This window comes from Pseudopodoces humilis, chromosome 18, assembly GCF_049639895.1.
Source record: "Pseudopodoces humilis isolate 2021_Gansu_Grassland_sample_001 chromosome 18, ASM4963989v1, whole genome shotgun sequence".
Classification (NCBI taxonomy): Eukaryota; Metazoa; Chordata; class Aves; order Passeriformes; family Paridae; genus Pseudopodoces; species Pseudopodoces humilis.
In genome coordinates, this window is record NC_142217.1 from 14943994 (window position 1) to 14969458 (window position 25465).

Sequence of the window (25465 nt, forward strand, 5' to 3'; positions counted from 1 at the left end):
ATATTTAATGGATTTTTAATCTACCTTTTTAAGCAAATGGAATGCAGGAACTCTGTGGGATTAACCAAAATGCATGACTGACTAGCACAAAGCTCGTAGTTTCTATACCACAAATGATGAATATTCCCCAGGTTGTCTTATTTTTTCTAGGAATCAAAACCAGAGGAAAAATTACTGTAACAGGAACTAGTTTAAGAAGTAGCTTTCTGCACCTCAGGATTTGGTAAGAAGACAAATTAATTTCTTTTCTATATGCTCAACTCTTATATTTCTGTAAACCAATTTCTGTGTGCAAGCAGAAACATCCATGCGTGAAAAGTTATTGGACAAAACAGTTTCTGGGGTAAATAACATGTCTGGTCTTGCCAAAAATTCCTCAAACTTGCAGTGTTTCCTCATTCTCAGACCACCTGCCTTGAGCATTAGTCCTTGGATAGACACCATGGTGAATTTGTCTTTCCCTGTTTAAGTAGCCCTCTCAATAATATCAACCCAAAGAATGTCTAGAATAAACCTAAAAGGTTTTGGTTAAATAAATACTCAGCTTTCTGGTACATAAAATGGAATAAGTTTTGTGTTTTGTTTGTTTTGCTTGCTTTTTGTTTTTTAAATCAGTGCTTGACTGTGGATCAAACAAATTACAGAACAATAATCCACGTGGATAAAACGTACCTCAAGTTCCTTCTGGTCAAAAGGCTTGAGAAGATGTTGAGGAATAAGTTCATTAAAGCCTTTCTGCAGAGCCAGGAACTGTGCCTCTATTCCTCTCATGAACCGCCAGTTCACATACAATCTAGGGGAGGAAGGAAAAAGTCAGGGGTGATGAGATGGACAGCACTGGGATTTTTACAGCAGACTTGGAAAATGCTCATTTTACAGAGGATCTTGTTTTAATACACACACTTTGTATTATGAAAGAAGTGCTTATCTATTCTTTTTCCATCAACAACTCATTATTGCACCATCAACAAAAAAAACAAAGTACCATTCAGAACTTCATCTTCCCAGGTCTCCCAGTGAAAACATTCATGTCATTTAACACTCAGGAGTTCACACCCAAAATACTTACTTTCTAAATTTCACTATATACGAAAGTTCTGTTTACTACCCTCTTCCCACGACATTTGCAGGACATATTTCTGTTTGCAATACCTGACATATTCCTTCTTGTTCTCTTCTGTCACTGGAATATTCCTGCCATTTGGTTTGAGTTCATGCTGTAAAATCCTCCCAAAGGCATTGTGCTCCACACAGAATGTATGATCCAAGACTGGTGTGATATCGTTCTCTCTGCCAATGGACAGAGGGTAAACTCAGTATTTTTGGCATTTTGGTAACTCTCAGTGGTGATGCTGACAGTTATTTGAACACCTAGGTAGTCTTAGTTACCACCTGCATTTCACACACTAGAGGAATACTGCCACCATCACCGATTTCTGTATGATTTAGTGCATGTTGAAGAGCCTGATCAGATATGGGATATTCATCTAATTCTAATGGAACTTAGGACACTGGATAAAACCCTATATACAGAAATACACACACACATACATATACACCCAGCCAGAATCTGATCTGCTGTCATGTATCTGTGAAGCACAGATGAGATCATACATAGAGAACTTCATCATCAGTAACTTCTTTAAATACGAAATTCAAAACAGCATTTAGGAAAAGAAATTGAGATAATGCAAAGCAGTTCCAAGGAGTCCCAAAGCTACACTGAATGCTGGATCTTGTTCTGTAAGCATACAGAAGTCCAAATTACTTCCATTTATTTTCATTTTAATCAGAGTTGGCTTTCTTTTGAAGAAGGCTCTACTTCCCCTCAGACCTCTGTCCTGTGTTTGGATTTTGATATTATGATATTCTACCATATCCATGCAAACTTTAATGATTTAGTATCTAGTTTATTACAAGGAGAGTTTGCAATGAGAGCTTTTCCTCAAGTACCTTTGATATATTAAGAATAGTTTAATGCCTTTGTACAGATTGCCACCATAAAAAGATTTTTGCAAACTCTTTGTCTAAAGCATCTCACTATTGCCAACAAACTCTACCCCATTTTCTCTGCAGTGAGACGATTGCTAAATTCAGTACTTACAAGATCCAGACTAAACTTTTGTGTAATTCTGGGTCAACAGATTCCAGATCGGAGAGCTGGATAGGCTTCCCCAGCAGCTGTTTGTAAAAGGGAACTGTGAACCCCCCGTTGATATAGTGTCCATGGAACACAGCCAAACCCATTATCCGACCAACAAAATGGAAATAAGACAAATGGTCCTGCAGGGAGAGAGGAGAATCAGGCTTGGGAAGACACTGACATCTTGTGGCACCCTCGGTGGTTCATTCAGCATGAGTTACCTGCAGCCCTCTGGGTAAGTGCAGCCACCACTTTTCCTCACAACATAACCAAAACCAAAGCATTTAATGATTAAAAACCTCAAACAAGTCTGTGGGCATTACCTGATTAATAAATTGGATTGAAGTCTCTAGACCTCTCAAAGGGAAAAACTTGGAAACAGAAAATCCCTGTGAAACCTCCAAAATCCAAAAAGATGAGGATTCTGAACAAGTTAGTTTATTCTTTGTTTAACCATCCAAATGTATCTACTCTTGAGGAAGCAGTGTGCTCGTTTCCTTCATTTCTTTCATGTTCCTTTTAAACTAACTTTTGAAAGCTGAGGTGTAAGTCCTATGGTTGACATTCTTCCAATCCACCTCCCTCATCTTCCAGTGCAAATGTCAGGAAATGTCATGTCAGGGAGAATTCCCTCTACTAATACAGAACTGCTGCTCCTTTTAGGGTCTGCATCATTACAAATCCTTCAGCAAGAGAAAAAGCAAGCACAGGAGCGTAGTGAGAAAGGTCAAGCAAGGGATACATCCCTAAAAGTCATGGGGTGGCACTGCTGGGATTGTAATGCTGTGCGCACAACCACCTGTGCTCACAGTGAAGATGAATTTCATCTGTCTTGTCTTCTCAGAGTCACTGTGCAAACCAATCAGTACTGAGCAGCCTCAAAGAAATCAGATATCTGTCAAAGGCTATCATGCTTTTAATTTCTGAACAAAACCCCTCTGCTTCTTACTGTATAAATATAAGACATTAACACCTTCTTATTCCAATTTACCCTGCATTTTAGACTCTTCTTGTGGAAGAACACCTGTAAGAAACTGCAGAGGACATCTCTTAAAGTAGGAATATTGCTGAGAAATTAATACTTACAGGATTGATAGAAGAGTCTGGATTGATTTGCAGCATATAAATATTATCTGTGGAGTATTGGAAGAGTCCATAGTAGGGATTCAACATTTCATGGCACAGTAAATACAACCACTCTCTGCCAAAAAAAAAACCAACAACCCAACAGATTCAGAAGAGTGCAATTTGCACTTAAGTTTTAGACAAAGCAATTATTGTGATTGATCAGTTATGGAATGCTTATTTCAAAATCATCACCTTGTGCTGCCCTCCATTTGTAGACCAAAAGGATGTGAATAAAACCTCACAATGTCCTACTGCACTCAGGGCAGACTTGGTTTAGTTTAGAAGCACTGAAGGGATTAACATCAATTAGAGAAGCTATAGCAAGCTGTTAGACAATGCCATCAACTAATTGAATCTGAACAAGCCACACTTCCAAAAAAATCCTGCCTTTGTACTGAGTTCAGCTATTTGGAGCCTATGAGATCTGCTTCTCTGCAACCTGTACAGTATAAGGAAATATTAAAAAAATCTGTTGATTACAATCAGTTCAATCACTGGGGGTCTTTAGAAAAGCTGGTTTTCTGCCAGATTGGTGACTGCTTTCAGCAGAGGCCAGAAGGGACAGAGACCAAGTGCATTAAAAGGAGGGGTTGGGTAAATTCACTCACCTCAATAACATACAAGGACAGGAGCAGAACTAAAGCTACTTCTGACCTCCCAAGTCACCATGACAAATACCCCTTTGTTGTTAAATTTGGACAGCCTTCCCAGGTCCAAAATATTCAGAGAGAGCTATCAATTGTAATGCTTAGAAGTGGAGCTGTACTGATCAGGAAGAGTCAGTTGCAACTAATGGGCAATTATGAAAGGCATCAGGGCAACAGGATGTCAACAGTGGAGACACCCAAGGTTGCCCAGGGTAAGGCAGCTCAGAATGTTCCAGCTTCTTTCCTTTGTCCAGGGATTGATCACTGAAAGACACCTAAGTGGGCATCTTTTGTGGATTTGAGAAATTTCTCAGTGAATTTACACAATTCTGAGCCACTACAAAGGTGAGCGATTTTTTCAGTGACGCTAAATCAGCTTCTGAATTTCAGATCCGATGTGACCCACAGGGAATTACTGTCATTTTTAAGAGGGAGGCAAGTCCTTGCTAAAATTTTAGCTTTTGTTTAGCATTAGTTCATCTCCACTCCTGCTCCAACAGATCAGAGAACTCTCCTGAATGCGGCTGAGACATAACAAAAAGGAACCCCTACCCTCAGGCAATCCATTTGTGGGAAATCAGAGAGGTGTGTTTTACAAAACCATTCCTGTGATCTGGATCTGACTTCAGGGTCTATACACTCCCTGAGAGACCTCACAATTTGAGCTGATCACACTTTCATAACTTGCAGTAGGACAACTCTTAAATCACAAGCTTTCACTTTCCAACCTACCATAAAAAGAGTGAAGTCACAGACACTGTCTATAAATTAACATATACCATTAACAGGTAACTTGGGATTGTATCAACCATGGGACACTTAAAGGGCAACTTTATAGTTAAGAGGTGTCAGAAAACCCCCACAGAAAACAGAAAATCTCACCTTGCTACTCCTCCATAGTCCAGGCCTTCCTCTCCTCGGAATTTCACCATAAGCCTCTTTTTCAAGTCCTTTGGCCTCATCTTCATTATCTGACGATAGGATTCCTGTATGTGCATTTGTACAATTAGCTGTTTTATTTCCTTCCTATAGTTAAGTCTATTAAGATTTCTCTAATACCATGATTAAGAGTTCTACATTTCTGTAATACATAGATTGTTACTGAATGACAGAAAACATTACTCTGTTCCAGTGCTAATCTGAAGCAAATTTCAATGACAACTCTATAATGTGGTGGGTGCTTGTGAAGCAAAGTTGTTATAATCACTGATCAGTTTTACTTCTCAGTGACAAAAGCTGCTGTTAGCAGTAAAAAAATATCAATCAAATACCTCAAATATTTCCTCTCTGGATACTTCAATGCGACAGTGACCAGCCTGAGGTTGCTGAAGAGAGAGCTCATGTCTAAGAACTTTCAACTTTTGTACCAAGTCTCTTTCATATCTCTGTGCAGGCAACTCCTCACCCTCTTCCAATGATCCCTCATTTGGAGCTGGTAGAGGCTGCTGGCTGGGCTCTTTTAGCTGGCATTGATGGCTTGGAGAAAAAAAGGACAATATTTATTGTGGACACATAAGAATCAGGAATATGTAAAACAATCATGGAAGAAATTATTACGCTTCTATCTATAACAGGAACATGGAGTGAAATGTGTATTCAGCTGGATACTTTTGTACTATCATTACACTAAATTCAGGGATGTAAGGAACACAGATATTTAGAGTTTCAGCATTTTTGAACTGTTTTTACATGGCAAAGCACTGTGGAAGGCTCTGGAGCATGATCACTGATTGCTAACTAAGCAGTAATTAAAATTTGTGTGGTATTCTCCCACACAGAGAGAACTTTCAAGAGTGCAACATGGAAAGAGAACTCTTATGGAGCAAACAACAGTTTTATAAAGGGAACTGTCTAACAACTGCAAGTGATTTTATTCCAGCTCCATGCAAAATGAGGCTGGGGATTCATGACACAGTAAAAATCCTGCATCTATGTCTGTTAAGAGAGAAAGATATACTTGTCCCAAATAGTTGCAGCTTCATACACTCAACTGTCCTTATCCATCAGTGCTTTATTTGGGTTGTAGAGCAATTATTTTTTAGATACAGAGATTCCCTGGCTGGCTTCGAGCACAGGAAAAAATCTGGTCTTGGGCACAAGCAGCACTGCCAGGCTGCTTCCAGGGTCAGTTCCACAACAGTTCAGCTGCCTTTCCATGATGCAGAGCTTGAGCTTACTAAATCCTGCTAAACCCAAACTGGCTGTGCACAGCACCCTTTGACCAGATTCCAGCTGGCTTTATATTCCCATTGTCTGGAACTCAAGGGAGCACTGAAGTTAGCTCAGATCCAGAACAGCCAGCACAGAGATGGAACTGCTCATCCAGACAGACACGAGCTGACTGCTGGGGATCCCTTGGCAAACTCTCTACCCCACACCCCAGCAATTCCAGAACTGTGCAGAGCAGAGTAAAAACCCTTCTGAAGAGTCTCAGCAAAAAACTTAGATAAAAGCAGCACTGAGAACCAATGCTTGGAGCCTGACTACAGCACTGGCTGCATCTGTTCCCCAATTATCATTCAAGATTTCAGCCCCACATGACTGCCAGGAATTCCAGACTGACAGGAATTATTTATCAAGCAAAGCTCTTACTTCATGATGTGATGTAGTCGTGGATCTGTGAATTGTGTGGTTCTGTTGTTATGATCTACAAAATATATTCTTCCTGAAACTGTACTCCTGACTTCCCAGCCTGGAGGCAAAGGTCCCAGTTCATCACAATTCACACTGTTAAGGTCTCTAAAGTGAAAAACAAACAAGATGTTAATGCACATCTGAAGTTAAGCAACCAAATACTGAGATCACTTAAAAAAAATTAAAATCACCTCTTTAATTAGGTTAAGGTTAGAATCCTGACTATTTGACTGAAAAACCACTGAGAGTAAGGCTGTAGCAACACATTTACTCACTCCTTTCATCATGGATAAATTTCAGGTATCACTACGTGCTGCTAAAGGCAGTCACTCATTTCCAGGCAGTGTCTGAATTCAATACACAGAATCTATTTTCACTTAAAAAGATTGAAAATACCCTAAGGCTCCAGCCACCTAACTGAGGAAAACACCAACAGTGTGTCAAGAAAAGGAAGGAAGGAAACCTGAAGATTATTTTCAGGCAGAAAACCTATTGTTAAGTAAAGTATTCTTTAGACAGCTGGCATGGATTCAGGGTTGAAGACACCACTCTATGCAATTCCTCACCTAAATCTAACCAAGCAACATTTGTACAAATGAGTTAATTGAGAGGCTTTAGAAAGGTAGAAATACTTTGTACACTTAAGGTGCCTTAGTGTCACACTGAGTATAAGCCAAGGGGACACACAGACAGACAAGCCCTTGTTAGGCTCCTTAGAGGAGATTATCGTTGGGACCATTTGCTGTGATCAGCTGTGCATCTCAAAGTCCTGCACATATCTGATCACAGCAAGTTTTAACCTCCATCTCTGCCTCATGCCAAGGTTAGGTTTCTGCAACACAAGCTGATAGCATGAAAGTCACCTTTAACTAAAATAGGTGTGACCTGTGACTCACAAGACACTGCTGTGTCCACCTCCATTGCTGCTCCTGAAACCCTGGCTCAAGGATTTGGGGAGAGGAACAGCAGCACCTTTCATTAGGGTGAGCAGCATCACTTGAAGAAGACACAAGGCTTTGGGCACATAAGGCTGACATGGCTGACACAAATGATCAACCACTGTCATTTCTTCTTTCAGCAATACCAGCTAATCTAAAATCAGCTATTTTCTCTCTCTCTCAGCTTTATTTTTCATTTCCTTCCATACACTGAGCTTTTATCACCACTTTTGCCTGCACTACTTTGTATCATTTTCTAATATCCTGTACCACATTCCTCTATTATCCAGGCAGTGCAGCAGCTGAGAGTTACAAACTTCACTCTGAATCTGGTGTGCAGGTGGCCCATGAAACAGCCCAGATTCAGAGCTACTCAGGAAGAGCACCAGACCTTACTCACAAAGACCTGGATTAACTGCAGGTTAAGGTTTAAAGAGGCTTTACTAAATTAATCATGTGAAGGATTCAAATTTTCTAGCTGCAGATCACTGGCCTAAAGCATAAAAATCCTCAAACCATTTCAAGTTTAAAGATAATAAGTAATCTCTCCTTCAGTTATACATAAGTGAGCACTAATAAAACAAAAGTTACAAGTTGAATATTCAAGAAACAATTATTTTAAGAAAGAAGTCTGGTTTTTTTTCAATTTGCAGTCCAAACTGTTTTTGTACGAAAAAAATGTAGGTAAAATTCAGACATTTGTAGCTTCATCAGAAATAGCCACATCAACATTTTAGGAAGAATTTGTCAAACAGGAATTCCTGAAGGGCTACATATATTTTTGCTTTTTGTTTTACATGATTCACAAGTAAATAATTCTTTCAAAAAGAGTAATCCTTAATGTTTGATTTAAAGGTAACTAGAAACATCCCAAATTATTCCTCTGCTGGGAGCTCTCCCTTTAAATTCAGACAGGCCATTTCATAGATTTTTTGCTTTTAAAATCCAGCATCCTGCCACACAAATACACACCAAACCCCCCTGACTTTTAACTATAAATACATACCTTGGTATCCTTGGGTCATGCCACGTGCTCACTCCAGTCTGTGTGTGCAAAAAATAAACCTGTCCCTGTACCGTTGTCCTTTGCTCTATAAAACAGGAAGATTATTCTAAATTACAAATCTTAAAAAAAAAATTCCAAATAAACAGTTTAAAGACATTAGGATATTCTCCTCCTAGGAGAAAGTACAGGAGCCATCACACTGATCTTTTGCAGCATGGACTGCTTTGTCCTTGACAAATTTACTCTGACTACACATTTCAACATTCTTTTGAAACTCACAGATCCATGCACCAGCATATTTTAGGTTGTATTTTTATTGTTAGATTTTGAGACAATCTAAACCCTCAAACTAGATCTCTTTACTCCTAGATTTGGTGTGCTCTTTTCTGAGGTTTAAATTCTCTTTAATCTCATCCTTCCTAATCTTCTGTACTATTTGGTTTCTTTGTTGCTTTTATATATTTTCCTGATCCTTTCTCAAATGTGGGCTCAAACCTACACAACATGCCAAGGGGGAAGGAAAAAATAGCATTACTGCTCTAGTTTAAAGAGCTCTTTACATTCTCCCTAGATACACAGCCAGGATTAGCAGTGAATTTTCTGTAACAGCATCATACCACAACCTCATGTTTAATTTACCATCAACCCCTCAGTGTATCCTGGCGTAGCCAACTGCTAATTAGCCAATCTCAACTCCCATCTGCACTTAGTTCCTTTTCCAAAATGCAGAATGAGATGCACGTGGACGCTGATTGTTCCAACAGGCAAAACACCTCGATGTATTAAAAGCAGAGAAATTTTTTGGTGACGTCTTTGGATAAACGAAACCCTTTCAGTTTTGCAGCTGTGGGACACTCACCGTAGCCTTCAGGTAGCTCAGGTGACTGGTGGCCATGGGGCCTGTTCTGAGGTGTCTGTACGTGAGCTCTGACCTCGGGGGTGCGGAGCCGCTGGGCCTGGAGCCTCTGGTCCTGGCTGGGAGACTCCAGGAAGCGGCAGCCGCCTCCTCCTGCCGCTCCCGTCGTGTCCGTGTACGGGGCTGGCTCCTCCATGAAGCAGCTCAGCGGCCTCCCCGGCCCAGAGTCTTCATAAACCGTTCTGAAAATGGGGAAACTTCAAGAGTTTCCATCACAAGAGAAGTGAATGCAGAAATAACTGTTTCTCTCTCCCCACAACTTCAGCTAGTGCAACCTTTAACCCAAGAGGTGGCATTTTCTTAATGTTTCTATATACAAATTTCTCAGCACTGGTAACAAAAAAAAAAATCAATTACCATTTGTAGCTTAATGACCTTACTGCCTGACACACATTCCCAGAAAATATAGCAGTCACATTGATACTTAAGTTTCTAATGTTAGTTACAGTCTTTCCACACATAAACCATTTGTCTAATTAAGTGCAAAGAAAACAATCCTTACCCTTCATTCTCCAAAAGCCCTCTGCAGTCTACTACAGAACCTCCTGTGCCTATTCTGTCCCGTGTCTGTAAACTGACTGAAAGAAGGAAACACAAACTCAGGTCAATGAAAGAAAATCTGCATTCTTAAAAACAGCAAAAAGCAAAAAAAATCCACATTAAAACAGGGTAAAATATTAATGAAAGCTCTATCCTACAAACAAGAACACATCACTAACCAAAATTCCTTCCATTCTCTTAAAGCATTACTAATATTTGAAAAAGCTGAAGAGAAACCAGAGGGTCATCCCCTCAAAACTTGAGTTTATTTATGTAAATATCAAACATGTCAGCTTCTACATCAGGGTTTCATGAGGATTCAGAAAGGGAAGCTGGAAAAAAATTGCTCACCACTAGATGTCATCTTAGGGTGAGAATTTGGAGTTTGCCAAATATAAATCACTGAAAAGCTGGGGTTGGGTGGGGGCAGTAAAACGTGGGGTAAATTTGCTATAAAATGAGCACGGCCTTGTTGAAATTTGGAAATGCCTTGCATGAGTCAAAGGTATCAAACCACCAACTTGTAAAATGTCTTTTAACTCCTCCAGATCTTTTTTTAACACCTAAGATTCCCTCTGCCTGCCACCTTGCCCAAATGCATCATTTCACGGTGACATTCACCCTTCCAGAGATGCAGTAGAAACCTTGCCAGATGCATTCCCTGTTTTTAATGTTGTTTTCTATCATCAGCTGAGAGGAAACAAGCTCCTGCATAGGAGTGTAATGAAAATTTTCAGGTTATGTAATTTAATCCCAGCAAAATAAGAAGAAACAGCACAGAACAGGCACAGAAGCAGTGACTAGAGGAGTTTTTCCCTATGGATATTTACCAAGCAGATGGAATTTAGCTGGGATCATTCTTACCCACTATTTGGCCTCGGACAGCGTCGGTGTCTGTGGGGTTGAGTTTGCATAGATCCAAACGCTGGTCTGCAAAGGAAAATTGGAAAAATCAACCCTGAGAAGGGCTGGGTGGGAACACTTATCCACTACTCAAAGTACAAGGCATGGAGGGTTCTTGGTCACACCAGGGGGGAATTACTCTTACATCCAGTATCTTTCAGCCTGCTGATGGCATTGGAGAGAAGACGGACACACCCCAGGAAGCCAGCTCCCTGTTTCTTATGGATTTTTTTATGGTTCCATACACTGATGGTTATGGAATCTGTTTTCCCAACGTATCTAGAAAGATACATATTAAAAGAGTAATTTTAGAAATAATAACCTCTTTTTACTCCACAGAACTGATGCTGTAATTGGTACAAATTCTGACACATTTTAGTACATCGGTCATGCCTCTTTATTATAAATACACAAGTGCTTATGCCCAAAATGCTGTTATTAATGAGTTACTGCACAGTGATTTCACACAGCATGGGAAATTGATATTGGTGCAGCATGAATTTAACTACAGCCAGCCTCATTAAAAGCTAAACAACAAGTCGATTAACGTACAAAACTTCAGAATTTATGCTTCTAATAATTTGAAGAAAATAAATCATTCCAACATGGGCAATTTTCTGCAAAAGCTGGATGGCACTGCTCCAGGAGAGCTCACTAAGCCCTTGTGCTGTGTACCTGCCACACAAATATCTCCAAATTCAAACACTTAAAAGCAAAGTACCACTCCTTTATTAAGAAGGATTTTCTTCTTGAAAAAAATCAGTCACTGAGAGGGCAGGGTCAGATGGGATATTGGGAGGAAATTCTTCCCTGTGAGGTTGGGGAGAACCTGGCACAGGCTGCCCAGAGAAGCTGATGCTGTCCCACTCCTGGAAGTGTCCAAGGCCAGGTTGGGAGCAACTTGATCTAAGGTGTCCCTGCCCAAGGCAGGGGGTGGAACTGGGTGATCTTTAAGGTCCTTTCCAACCAAATTGTTTTGAGATTCTATGAAATGTGACTCTTCTTGCTAACACAGAATGAAGTTGCAGTGCCAACAGTGCACTATTTATTCACTAGACAAATCTCTGGAATACTGTTTACTTATGACCTTACAACCAACTCACAGATCGTAATGCTGATTCCATTTGGGGTCCAACGTGTTCTTCACAGTGTCAGTGGAATGGCACTGACCTGACCCATCCACAACTATTTTAGCAAATGGGTCAGGAAGTCCTGTGGAAAGGAAAAAGTGCTGTTAAACACAGTCCTTTGCTTTGCTGCTTCCATTAGAAGTTCCCCATCAAGAAAGGACAGCTGTCATTATCCTAAAGTATTTTAGTAAATCCTGTGTTTGAGATGGAGGCTCTTGGTATCCCCAGCACAGAGCTGTGAGCAGCAGCTGCCTGTGGTTCCATCACTCAGACTTTCAGCTGGAATTTGTGAGCCCTCAGTGTTTCCAACCATGAAGTCCACACAATCTACAACCCAGAGTAACGTGTACTCCCGAAGTAATGCAGTGCAAAGGACACACAGATGAGCCTCCACAATAATGCACCATCTCCAAATAAATCTGATTAATCCAGAGCAGAAAGCTACACAATTAGGGCATACTTACTGAAGAAATCTTTCTTTGCGAGATTCTTGGCACATAATACTGCAAAACAAGAAAAAAGGAGATAAAGAAATCTTAAAACCGTTAAAAAAAAAAAAAAGCTTTCTGGTAATCATATCAGCTAAAATAATACCTGATAATAATTCATAAAAAAACCACCTAAATATTAACTGTAAGCATTGTTTTCTTTATCTGGGATTGGAATATTTACATATAAATTTGGCTTTATATTTGCTACTTTAATTCTATTGTTATAACACACAGAAGATTTAATTAACATCCCTTTGCATTAAAACCTCCTAATTTTCTTTACTTCATGTTTACACAAATGCTAAATCAGATTTTTGTTGATGTTTCAGAACCCATCCATTTTAGAACAGGGGCTAAACATTTTCTGAACAAAGAACAGAATTCTGGATTCTGGGATTCCTGGAAGAGACCTTTTCACTAAGTCCCATCAAATGCAAGTGAAACCTCCTGCTCCTTGCACACAAAGTGTGAATACATGGGGAGACAAAGCATGGCAGGAATTCTGCAACAGAAGAAGCAATCTGTAAATACACAAAGGTTTGGGGATAAGTATGACAGGGCCTCATTCAGAAGAAAAATAAATACACTGAAAAAAAATCTGCATTAAGATGTTTTCCTTTGAAAGGGCCACAAATGAGACATCGTTTCCCTCTCTCCAATTCCACTCACCAGCACAGCAGTTTAAGAAAAAATTAGATCAGGAAACTCCCATCAATCTCCATTTCTACCAGGCCTATTACCAGCTACAAGTCTCATTTTGCTTTTCCATAAGGACTGCTCAGTAGGATCTCAGCAATCCAAGTTGTTTAGTATCCATTAAACTCTTCTAACAGGCCAGAAAAAACAACTCCAGAGCCAAAGAGGAAAATATTAGAGCTCTAACTTATCTCAAACTAAGATCCAAGAAAGGAAGGTAACTATAAAAGACCTAATTACTGTTGAGGGAGTCTCTTTCCCCAGTGGGAAAAAAAATCTTTCAGCATGAGAATGAAGGCTCAGAAGACAATCAATGGCCAATTCCCCAGGTATGGACCATTTCCCCTTCTCATCTCCATCTCCCTTTCTTCCTGACTTACCCTCAGTCTCACTGTAATTCCACACTGGGGAAAAGGAAGGTGCAAAGGAACAAGTACTTTATTTATTTATTTTTATATACTTCTACTAGAATTCCACCTCTCAGTTCCAGAGAAACATTCCCTACGTAAGACAGGCAGCAGAGAAAAAACTGTCTCACGTGTCAAGCAAACAGACCAAAGAAATCCACTATTTAACCCAGAAGCTCATGAAAAAAACAAACAACACAAATCCTCTCTCTTAGTAATAATTAAAGCAGGCACACTAGGAAAGTATTTTTAGAATGGTTACAAATTACTTATTTCTTACACTGGCAAACTGTATCAACAGAGAAAGATTCTCTTGTATTTTTTTAAAACAACTGACCAAAAAGAGAAGTGTGCAGGACTATGGCAATTCAATTTGAAACAAAGGATTAGAGAATTACCATCCGCTGCTCTGTGGAAGCACGACAAAGCAACTTTTAATTTCCTTTTCCTGTCTTGAGTGTTTCTGAGGAAAAACTTCTCAAGAAAGAGAGACTAAGTACAAATCAGAACTTGAGCATGCTAATACCAGCCAAAAGCAATCCTGAAGTTCTTGTGAGATTTTAAAAATCAAATAACTTTACTTTGCCATCCCCAGTTTTAAGAATAATTTATTGAGCTGGAGAAGGATGACATCTGTAACTTTCTGCATATGGTCTGTCCATGTAATTATTACCTTTATTCTATATTTCAGGTGTGCTTTCAAAATAGCTGCATAAATTTCTAAAGCTATTATTGAAGAATTATATTTTTCATTTAACTCTGTTCCCTCTGCCCCAGCCTTTCAGTCTACAGTAGATGAGCACAGCTGCCAATTTTCCACTCGTAGCCTGTGAAACCCTCAATTTTTGGTTGCAAAAATTATTACTCTTTCTTGTAAGAAAAATATTGGCACAAAAGCTAATAGCTGAAATAAACCTTTATGGAGCAATCTTCAGAATCAGGCTGCCTGAGATGGACCATTGGCTCTGTTCCACTATTTGCATGTTAAACCCACTAGAGCAAAAAATATTTGCAAGAGCCGTATCACTTAAAAGCCACAGATTTCTAAATTCCAGTAAAAAAACAGGCGGCAAAGGTCAGCAACGGGAGACATGGATGCAAAATCATGCCAGCAGCAGAGCAGCCAGCCCCTCCCTGCTGTGCAAAGCTGGGACTGTGCCACATTTCCTTCTTAAACACATCTCTCCAACAGGAGAGGACCTGATGGCTGCTACTTCAAGCCCCAAATTCATGGACTTGGGTAGGTTTAACTACAAAGGCTTAAAAAGTTATTAATTTTATCCCTGGTTCAGAGGGGGTTTAGGAGATGAGACAGACTCTAAGCTCTTTGCCCAGGCCTTGCCCAAATCCCCTCTTTGCCCATTTTCTGAAGTGTTTTTTCCTTTAGTTTTTCTTTCTTTTAAACAAGAAGGGTTCTGGGCTTGTCAGCAGGAGTGATCTCCCTGTATTTGTTGCAACATTACGAAAAGTACTCATTCTCCTGACTTGGGTATTTATGTTCTGCCTCCTCAAAGTCAACCAACTTGTTTCAGCCTGACAGAGGATTTGTTTATGCTCCACTCCTGATTGTTGCACAGCTCTGAAGAACTTCATTTTTTAATACAACAGATCCCAAACAACACTGAAACAATGTCTTTACATCTAGATTATAATATTTATAAAGGGATGGGAATGTTTTTTTAAGTACCCGACATTATTGAGATAATTTCAAAGGCCAAATTAGCCAGCTGGGTGAAGTGCTAGTGTGAAAGCATATTTGGCAGGAGGTGAAGAGAGGACGAGCCTTAGACAAAGTCAGTATTCACCCTGGGGGTGTAACCTGAGCGAGCTGAGAGATTCCTCTGCCAGGCCCTGGTTGTCCACCCTGCCTCCAAACAGAAATGAATCATCTGCTGTGGTTCAGGAGGTGCTGCAGGAGCAGGACTGGTACAGTGAGGAGAGCACGGAGTGGCACCAGTGTCTGAACAGCCCAGCTGAGAATTGCATCAGCAAGCTGCTAATTCACCCCGAGACACCATCCTGCAGAGAGGCACAAAAAAACAGTCTGGGAGAGGAACCATTTCAAACATTCCCAGGTAAACAGAGCCTGACTGCATCAGCACCAGAGTTATTCCATACACCACAGAATGTCTCTGGAAGGGACCCATAAGAATCACAGAGTCCAACTCTCAATACACCCCATCCCATTGCACACTGCTAAGATGTTTGTACAGTGTTCAAACGACACAGTTTCCTGGGGGGAAAAAGTAAAGTAAATAACGCAAGTGATGAAAATATTCCATAGGCCGAGCCTCTACCAATGCAAAACAGCAGGCAAATGTGCACCTGGGACTGCATTCATTCACACTTTGCAAGTTAAAGGTAGGAGCCTCTATGCTCAAATTAAGGACCTTTACATGTGGATATGATCTGAGCTAACCACGGCCTTCAATTTAGTATCCAAGTTAATTTTGGAGACAAGACAAGACAAACCAGCAGTATGTCCACATCTTCCTTAGAAAAGGTGGGTGGGGGAAGTCACAGTGAACTATGCTGGCAAACATCCCTTTCAGCCATCTCTGGCCTTCCCTTGGATATTCCAGGTTAATTATTTATGCTTGTACAAACAGGCAGCCAGATTCCAGGATACATTCGTTTTACTTTGTGACAGAAGATAAACACAGGCCAGCAGGCTGATGGCGTAGAAAGGACTTCACTTAATATTTCCTTCTGTATAGACCATCTTTAATCACAGAGATATGAAGCACAATCATTACAAGCACCACAGGCTGGCTGGTTTGTTCTAAGATAGAAGCAAAGAAGAACAATGAGGCTTTGGAACAGAAAGTAATAAAGATCTTGACATAAAATTAAACTAAAGTTACTGCACACAACTGGAAAATGAAAAAGGTTGCAAAGCAAGTCAAATTTGAGGTATCCAAGTCATGGAAAAATCTCTGCTAATGCTTCAAAGTCTGCGTAGGTTTTGACTTGTGAACTTGGTAGCCTGTGTTGGAGGACAGCCCCCTGTGTGTGCCAGCTCACAGCCTGGTTTCCACAGCAGAAATCCCACCATTCTGAAAAACAGTTTTGGGAAGGCTGCATGGCAAAAATAATGTACATGAAGTGGAAAAAATCCTCCCCCAAAAAAGAAGAAAAAAAAGCAAACATCAGCTATTTACCACATGCTGCTCCAACACCCCACAGCTCATGGCCCACAATTAAAATCTTTGCTGAACCTCTTATGTGAAATCATGTCTCGTCCAAACAGTTCCATGGATTTTGTGGAAAATACTCTGAATACCACAAGCCACCTCTTCTGAATCGCCCTGAGGAATGACTCTGCTTACAGTTGTGTTTTCTGCACATAACCTTAAATGAGACTTCACTGCAGAAAAGGTCTGGTTTTATTTCTACTACCAGACAATCTGTGAAGGTTTTACATGTCTGTTTTTTTTAAGGATGACAATCATTTATATGTGGTGGGGTACAAAAAATGGTTTTATGGGAAAGGAAAGATGGCTGAAGTGTGTAAAAATGCAGTTTCTCTAAGGCTAGCCACATCACTGAACTGAAATACACCGCTTTATTCACAAATTGCACTTTAAATTGTCACCACAAAGGCCAAGGTTTCTATTCTAGACATTTTTTTGTTTGCTTTAGGAATACTTTTGGTCTTTCTCTTCGTCTGCTTGAGACTGAAATGCATAAATCCAGACTGCTTTAACTTCTCAGTAACCGAACCCGAACCGCTGCAGCGCCTGCGAGCATGAAGAGATAAACAAACCCACAGCCTTCCCTTACATTTGCCAAATAAGCCAATTAGCTGTATGGAACTAATTTCATCCTGACATGCACCCTGAGTGGCCTTCACTAACGACCTCAGCATTGTGGTGCCAATGAGATTTGCAATCTGAGACACAATCCAACCAAAAACCCCTGAGACCCCTCTGACTTCAGACCCTGCATTCATGCCCTGACACTGGAAGGCTCTGCCTGAACTCATGCTAAACCAGACCTTGACTACCAGATTAAAGCAAGGCTTCATTATAAAACCCTCAATTCTCAAAGAGTCACTAGAGTTGATACACGAACCCTTTTTGTGGCCCTTTTGTGTAGGCTGCAGGAAAAATCAAAGCCTCTTTTCAAGGCATGATCTCCTCGTGGGCTGGAACTTGGCTTCATGTAGCCAGTTGCAAACACTAGACAACTTTGAAGAGATCTTCAAAAAACCACACACCCAGAAAAAGCCATTTTTATTAGTCCATTAACATGTCATTAAAGTATCTACTTAGCCAGGAATAAAAATTCCATCCTACCTGAGCAGAAACCAGTCACGAATGAGAGGCAGTTCTCCTACTGCAAACAAAACCAAGTTGACAAAACACAAGAGCTTCATCTCCATTCCTAACAATTACTCAAACTGAAAAATTCTCCAACAATAATTCTTCACATACAACCAGCAAAAGGGCTGACTTAGCCCTCAATAATATAAATCATTGAAAAATCCAGAACAGGGCTATTGGAAGAACAAGACTCATTAAATTTCCTGTTAACTGAGACTGTGTGCAGCACAAGACCAGTAAAGCAAGTTTAAAAATTAACTGACTGAGATGTAAAACTTGGAGAAACACTGAATAGTCATGGAATCAGCTGAAGAACTTTGCAGGGATAAAAAAGGGAGATCAATAGCAAGGTGAATTAATGCTGATGTACAGAATCTGAGAAAGGCACACAAATCAGAGATTGGAATAAGCTTATCAATTATTCTTCATACCAAATTTTCCCTCTCTTCTTCCCCCTCTGCTCACCCCTAACAAATACCTGAGATAAAGGTTACCTCTCAGATTAAATCTTTCATTAAATCTCAGCTATTGCCTCAGTTTTCTTATGACTTTGCAATGCCTCCCTCTAATCCAGGCCAAGAGCCTTGTCATACTCTCCCCATTTCCTAGACAGACATTCACCCTGAGTATCCCCAAATGCTTGAGTCTCACAGACACACCCTCAGCTCTGACAGCAGAAGCTGCCCATGGGGTTTATCTGTCCCATGCGCCACTCAAATTGTACTTCCACGGGTGATTTTTCTTTTAAAGTTTATTTTTAGGGCAAACCTTTTGTAGACTGCTGTTTCACCACCTTCAGCTTCTTAGCCCTGTAGTGGTTGCTCAGATGTAGGAAATACAGCCAGAGATGCTGGGGCAAGACTGAGACCCTAACTGGTGACACCTCCTCTGTCAAAAAAATGCCCTTGAAGCTCTGTCTTCCCTCACATCCCTTCCACTTTCTCTTTGCTGACTGTCTCTAAACATGTCCGAGAACTGGAATTTAAGAGCCAAGTCAGTTATTACTATGACCATTTTACAGCCATTCCCAAGAACACCCCATCCATTACACAGCTTTACCAGGAAATATGTTAACAGAACATAATGTAATTTATACCCACTGTGTGGTTTCTAAAACTCAGTCCTCCACCCCCACCAATACAACTCCCAGGACCACATCCAAGCGGGACCATAATTTTGTAAGGAGAGATTTCCCAAATTCAGTCATGATTTTGCTTTGTTAAAGTATCCACAAACAGTCTCCCGATTCCCTGAAAACAAAGGATACACTCAGGCTTCAGGTACAGTACCAGCCTCTGTATACACTAGTAAGATACAAGAATATCTGCAAAAACCTCAAAATTGCTGTTAAGACCACACAGAATAATATGCTGTTTTCAAGGTAAATACAACCTCTTAGCTGAGAGCTAAACAAAACAATTCCAATGAAAAAATTCCTGCTGGAAATACAAAATGGACTTTTCATTTACTCCATACTTCACTGTGTAAGTGACAGTTACTGGGATCAACACAGCTCTGGAATTCTTCCCTTATTCAATCTTTTGTATCTCTAAGCACGTGCATTTGCATTGAATAATTTGTATTTCCAAGCAAGTGGTGTCTATCCAGACAGATTTAATTGCACACCTTGCACATTCTTCTGCTCACACTTTGGATCAGACACAACATGAGCTGTGCGACATCATCACCAAAATAAAGCTAAAAACACACCAGGAAACTATGTGTCTCAATTATTTTAAATTGCATTAAAACTAAGGAATAAATCCATGCTGAAATCTCAATACTTTGCTTTTATAGTTACCCAAGCACCACAAAAGCATCTGGAAAAAAATTCCTAAAGCATGAAAACCACGTTCCTCCACCCACATGCACTCATAACTCGGATTCCAAAGTGAATTTTACTAAGATCGCCAAAAATATTTTGTACTTTTAATATCACTGAGCTTTCAAAAGCATCTTTTTCAAATCCCTAGAAGTGTCAGCACCAAACAGGACCCTGTTCTCATCCCAGCACTGTTCACAACAGGTGCCAGGCAGAGCTGGGGATCGAGCTCAAACCCAGCCCTAAACCTGGAGTCCCAGTAACAAAAGGTCCTTTCTAGAAATCCTGTCCAAATGTTCAGATATACGAATTTGTTTCTCTGGAAAATGTGAGGTGAACAACAATAAATTAAAAATCAAATACAGAAAAAAACTCTGAATGTTTTAGATATTGCTGAGGCATAAATTAGGTATGAAATGGTTGACACTGTGGAGAACAGTGCCTATGCTCAGTCAGCATTTCAGGGAGGTGTGTTTCATTTAAGGTGTCTCTGAGCTTCACTTTCCTAAGTTCAAGGTATAAAGCCTTGAACACCTTCTTCTCATTAACAAAAAGAAGCCTAGAAGGACTCTCCTGTGCAGCTGATAATTTTTTACTAATTCAGTACATAAAAGGCTTTCCCAATAAATATTATGTTCATTATAAAACACAGAAATTTAGATTCTTCCTCTTCCCAGATATTCTCTCTGGGGCTACCCAGACCACTACTACAACTGCACATTTTATAAGCAGTTTGTGAGATTCAAGTTACCAGTATGCTTCTATATTAACAGCAGCTTTTTTTCTCCCACAGAACACCATCCAATTAATGGACTTCGAGCTTTTACAAGCCATTCATTTCCTAATTCCGTAAGGAAAACCTGCACAACTGCTCTCTGCTGCTTTATAAAGGAGGAGAAAGTGCAGAACAAGAGACCAAAACCAGAAGCAACACATTTGAGGGTGCTTAACTGAGCACTACAATTAGGAGATTCACACCAGTTAAACCAGACCCAGCCTTGGGGTCCTGTCCATGGAGCAAAATGCTTTTGAAATATCAGGAACACAACACACAGTTTTGTAGTTTCTAAGCCAGTACTATCTCCAGCTCAATATATAAATATTGCCTCAGAAGAGCTGCTTGTTATGCAGAAAGCAGAAGGGAGTCTGACCTGCTGCTGCAGAACACGTGAAACCTGTGAAAGAAGAAACCTTGGTACAGAAAAATCTTGGCAAAATTTGAGTAGATACAGCCAAGCAATAGTTCAATAGAAACACTGAATTTTTGTCAAACAGCAAAAGGTCTACAACTTCCAAGATAAAACAAAGCAGATTTCTCAGTTTAAAACATAAAACATATGTTTTGTATCTCCAAAGAGTGGCTGGTATTTACATTCCTTCACATACAGGTAGTGACAGTATTTCAACAAAGTAATTTGAATGTTAAGTACTATTGTAAAAGAGGAAAAAATGTAATTTAACACATTCTCAATCTCAATTTAAAACTGAGATTTGTTTTTCCAGACAAAACCAGTATTTGACTTCTTTGATATCTTACTGCAATTAAATAAGGTATAAAATCAACTTAACAGGAACAAAAGTTTCCAATTGGGGTATTTTAATAAACAGTACAAAATTAATGTCTGGTTTTCATCAAGTGCTAAGTAGATTGCTCAAAAGCAAGAACATTGTTATTCAGAAAAATGAATGGCCTTATGTGTAAGTTGTAAACTATGTAAACTATTAGCTCATCCCACTAGGCTTAAATGTATCAGTAAAGGAGCTGTAGTTAAACAATCCACATGGAACATTGCCTTAGTGCTCAATATACAGCTTTGGCTCTGGACTGCTCAACTCAGTGTTAAACTTGAAGCTTCCCTGTGAACCAAGAGCAGGAAGCTGGCAAAAGAATCACTTCAATGACCCAGGAAGATGCTGATGTTGAGATTAACTTCCAGCAAAATGAAAGGGAAAAAAATCCCCGTTCTAAAAACATTGAAAATACAAACCAACAAATTTTGCCAGAGTAATTTTTAGAAGCTCATAAATAAAAGTATAAAAACACTGATGACCACTGTGGTCACAACGTTCAAGAATTCACATTTCTTCATTCATACTGAAACACTGAATGAAGAATTTTCAGTACAGAAATTCCACAGGAAAATCTGGCCTACACGCTACCATGTACAAAGAAAGATGAAACCTCAGAATAGGGACTAACTTATCTCAGTATAACCCAGACTCTTTTGCATTTCTTTAATAACTGGAAATCTTGTAACAAGTCATTGCTCAAAATCTATCGCAAAGAATAACACTTACCATGCCCCTCCTCTGGCATTACTAACTTCAGTAACTGCTACCAGGACAAATTCCAGCAGGTACTGGATGACTTTTCAAGAGGCACAGTCAATACCCCAAATTTTTTTGCAAGTAAATGAAAAGCATTTTTTCTTTCAGGTAAGGCATCACCATATCACTGCTTTACCACCACATACCTCAGGTTAACAAATACCTCAGAAACTTTCCCTGATTTCCACACCATCTCGCTCTTTTCCATGCTTGGATTTTTAACTGAGGTATGCTGAGTGCTTTTTGGCATGTTTGGATAGAAATATAAAAAGCCTCAAGTCTTGTAATGTAAAGCTTTTCAAAGCCATGAGCCTTGCTGCCAAAGAAACCTTTTCATGCTCTTACAGCTTTTGCCTTCCTTATTCTCAGACCTGCTGTTTGCTTTGCAGTCAGGACGGTCACAAACACATGAGATGGAGCAGCTCTTCCTGAACTGACCCAGAGCGAGCACTGACTTAAAAATCAGGGCAGTGAAAGTCCGTGTTCAGTGAAGAGTTAAGGGAGCACAAAAGCCCAGAGCCATGAGTTCATTCTGTTCTAGGCTACTTAAGAGAGTGGCCAGCCAAAAACTGAACCAGCTGGAATTCATTCCCAAGTATTTCTTTCTTCCCAGAGCTCCCTGGGCTGTCATTATCAACCTGAGGATAACAAACATATGGATCATCAAGATGGAGTTGGTGCTGGAAAGAAGTGGCAGAACCTAATGGCCCATAATAAATGAAGTCTTGATCCTAACTTGGATCTCAGTACTGAGGTATAAACGCTTTTAATGTCTTAGAGGAAAAACTGCCCACACTAGATGGAATTAAACATTCCACTGACTTCTCTTCTTGATGGTTTCCTTGTTACCAGCTCTTGCACACATCTATTTTTGTCTTCATTACCATTTCATATTCAAATTATATCCATCAGATTCCAGACGATTCAAGAAGCTTGTGCAAAAATATGGGAAAAATGACACCTTGACCATCCAGGTAAAATTTAAAAAAATAATTTAGGCTGATCAAGTGCTGAGCTACAAAATGGAACAATTACTTTAATTTCCTACACAAAAGTTAAAATAAAGGTGCAAAGTTTAAAAACAGGAAGAAAGAAGAAAAATTGTGTTTGCCCAAATTAAATTCTTGGCATCCTTTCTCATTTTGAATCAGGTATATTAGCTGTTTTACAATATTGTTTTTAACTCTTGGAATTTTTTTCAATCTCCAGTAGCTTGTTTTGTGATTATTCAGCCCTTCATAATCCCTTCCAACATCCACCCAAGAGGCTACAAATCGCTCTCCATTGTCTTTATGTCTATTTTTTCATTTGTTCAGAGAACTCAGCTCCAACTCTCCTCGTTTACAAATGAGAAACCCAAGGCAGTCCCAAACACCCGTGTTTGTGGAGGGCAGTGATGCTAAAAGGTGAGCAGCCACCTGGACACCTGCCAGGGAATCAGCTCGTCTGGGCTTATTAGCCTGGGCCTTGTGCCAGCCCTGCTGAACCCAGGGAGGGACGTGGGGAGGTGACAGTGGTGGCACTGGGGAAGGAGGGGGACTGCAGGAATAAGGAAGCTGTGGCAGAGGCGAAGAACGGGACAGAAACGAGGCTTGTTCCAAAAAAAGACCACAATTACAGACGTATTAATAGCTTTGTGAAGCCAGATTTTTATCATTCATTCACCTACTTTTGTTCTTTTATTAACCCCAGGACTGCATCATTGTTTTCTTCTACAGGACATCTGTCCAGCTGTAGCAGGGAAAACATCCCTAAATAACAAACTTTCCAAGGAATTAGTATGAAAGCTTTTACATAGAGGAAGAAAATGTGATTTAATAACCAGTCCCATTAAAAAACAATGAGAGAATGATGTATAAGAGACTTTTTTTGGTGCTGCCAATTCTACAGGATAAGTCTTGTCTACCAGAAGCACAAAGACACACTCCCTAAAATCCACCTAATCACCTATTAGTCACACAAGTGGTAAATCCCTAAAAGCACTTTGGCCTAGGCCATGCAAACGCTGGATGAACTGAGTTACATCAGTTCTCATCTGATTTCCTGGCAATGAGCTGCACGTGACTGCTGCTGTGCCCGAGGAAATGTGGGTCAATACGTGTGCATCCCGGTGCTGAATGTGCACGCTCTCGAGGGACACGCAGCTCTGTGACTCAGGAGCAGCAGGCTGGCAGGAAGGTGATTAGTGCTGTTCCATGCTGGGGCATTCACACAGCACTGCCCATCCTTTGGAACAGGATCTTGGAGCACTCCAGAACTCCCTCAGCAAAATGCTCCATCCAAAATGTTCAAATGATGGAGAAGGCTGTCAGGCACATGCCATGACAGCAGCCACTAAAAGCAAACTACTTCCTTCAGAAGTAATTAATCACCCGTGGTGTTTGGGTGTAAACACCCAGATCTCACAGCCGTGTGTCTCAGCTGAGCAGCAACAAGATGGACAATCAAACACTGCTGCTGCTTCAGAGCTGTGGGCCTGGAGCAGGATTCCTCCCAGGGCATGCCCTTGCTGGATGTGGTTAACCAATAACCTCATGGTAGCACCCCCTTCTTCCAAAGCTGATCTCCAATTAGTACCGAAGTCCAGCAGATCCCTGTTATATCCATGTTATTGCTCTCTTACACAAGCAAAGCCACCCTCTTCACTTTAGGTATTTTAAGCAAAACATCTCATTCTTGTGTGACCTAAGGGAGGCACAAAACTGGGATCTGAATGGCACCAAACAGGACTCCATGAAAAGAAGGCTTTTATTCCAAATAAAGCTGTATCAGCCTATGTGTTACTCCCTTGTTCTAATCATATAGGCCAGCATCTATTTAAACTGCCAAGCTAATGACTTCAAATTTGATCAATAGTCTCTGTTTATTCAGCCAAGTGCTACTGACAGTCACCAGGGATGAACAACAAAACAAACATACTGGTCAGAGCCAATCCCTGGTTGAGCAAGAAAATCCAATCTGTGATGGCAAATACCCTTCGATTGATGGGGAGGTGGGGAGGGAGGTCTGTCGCCCACGGACATGGACACAGCCCCTCTCCTCTGTGCCCACAAAACATTTATCTGCATTACTCTGCTAACAGCCAGCTCGTTAACTGTGAGCTGTGTGAGCTGTGTGAACTCAAGCAGAATTAACATCACTGAGTGGCTCCAACTCTTATTGTGTGCCATTGTAGCTATGCTAAAATATTTCCATTTGTTGTCAGATTAAGCATGGCAGGACATGACAACAACAAGAGGATGTCACTAAGCCTTTGGACCATAAGCAGTGACTTCCCTTGTTGTCACCTTATCCACTAGAGAAGGAAATTTCCTTTGGAGAAGCTTCAAGAAAGACTGGAATCATCTTCTTGAAAGCAGGACAAAAAAGTCCTTGACTGAATTTCCAGCCAAAGGATGCTAGGAATGTTTT

General features: G+C 40.3%; 1 protein-coding gene across 4 annotated transcripts in view; it reads right to left on the bottom strand.

Annotated features, from left to right (window-relative positions):
* Positions 1–25465, bottom strand: part of SMURF1 (SMAD specific E3 ubiquitin protein ligase 1) — a 45315-nt gene that overhangs the window by 6854 nt on the left and 12996 nt on the right. For 2 of the 4 annotated variants that reach the window (XM_005523194.3, XM_014252762.2), the window contains exons 2-15: positions 12450–12488; positions 11959–12067; positions 11001–11134; positions 10817–10882; positions 9915–9990; positions 9356–9594; positions 8497–8581; positions 6511–6657; positions 5190–5394; positions 4801–4904; positions 3230–3344; positions 2105–2283; positions 1153–1290; positions 673–793 (exon numbers count right to left, since the gene is read on the bottom strand). In XM_005523194.3, the coding sequence (XP_005523251.1) occupies positions 673–793; positions 1153–1290; positions 2105–2283; positions 3230–3344; positions 4801–4904; positions 5190–5394; positions 6511–6657; positions 8497–8581; positions 9356–9594; positions 9915–9990; positions 10817–10882; positions 11001–11134; positions 11959–12067; positions 12450–12488 (1757 nt within the window). Of the gene's footprint in view, positions 1–672; positions 794–1152; positions 1291–2104; positions 2284–3229; positions 3345–4800; positions 4905–5189; positions 5395–6510; positions 6658–8496; positions 8582–9355; positions 9610–9914; positions 9991–10816; positions 10883–11000; positions 11135–11958; positions 12068–12449; positions 12489–25465 lie in introns of all 4 variants that reach the window. The other 2 variants (XM_014252761.2, XM_014252760.2) reach the window with 1 other exon arrangement.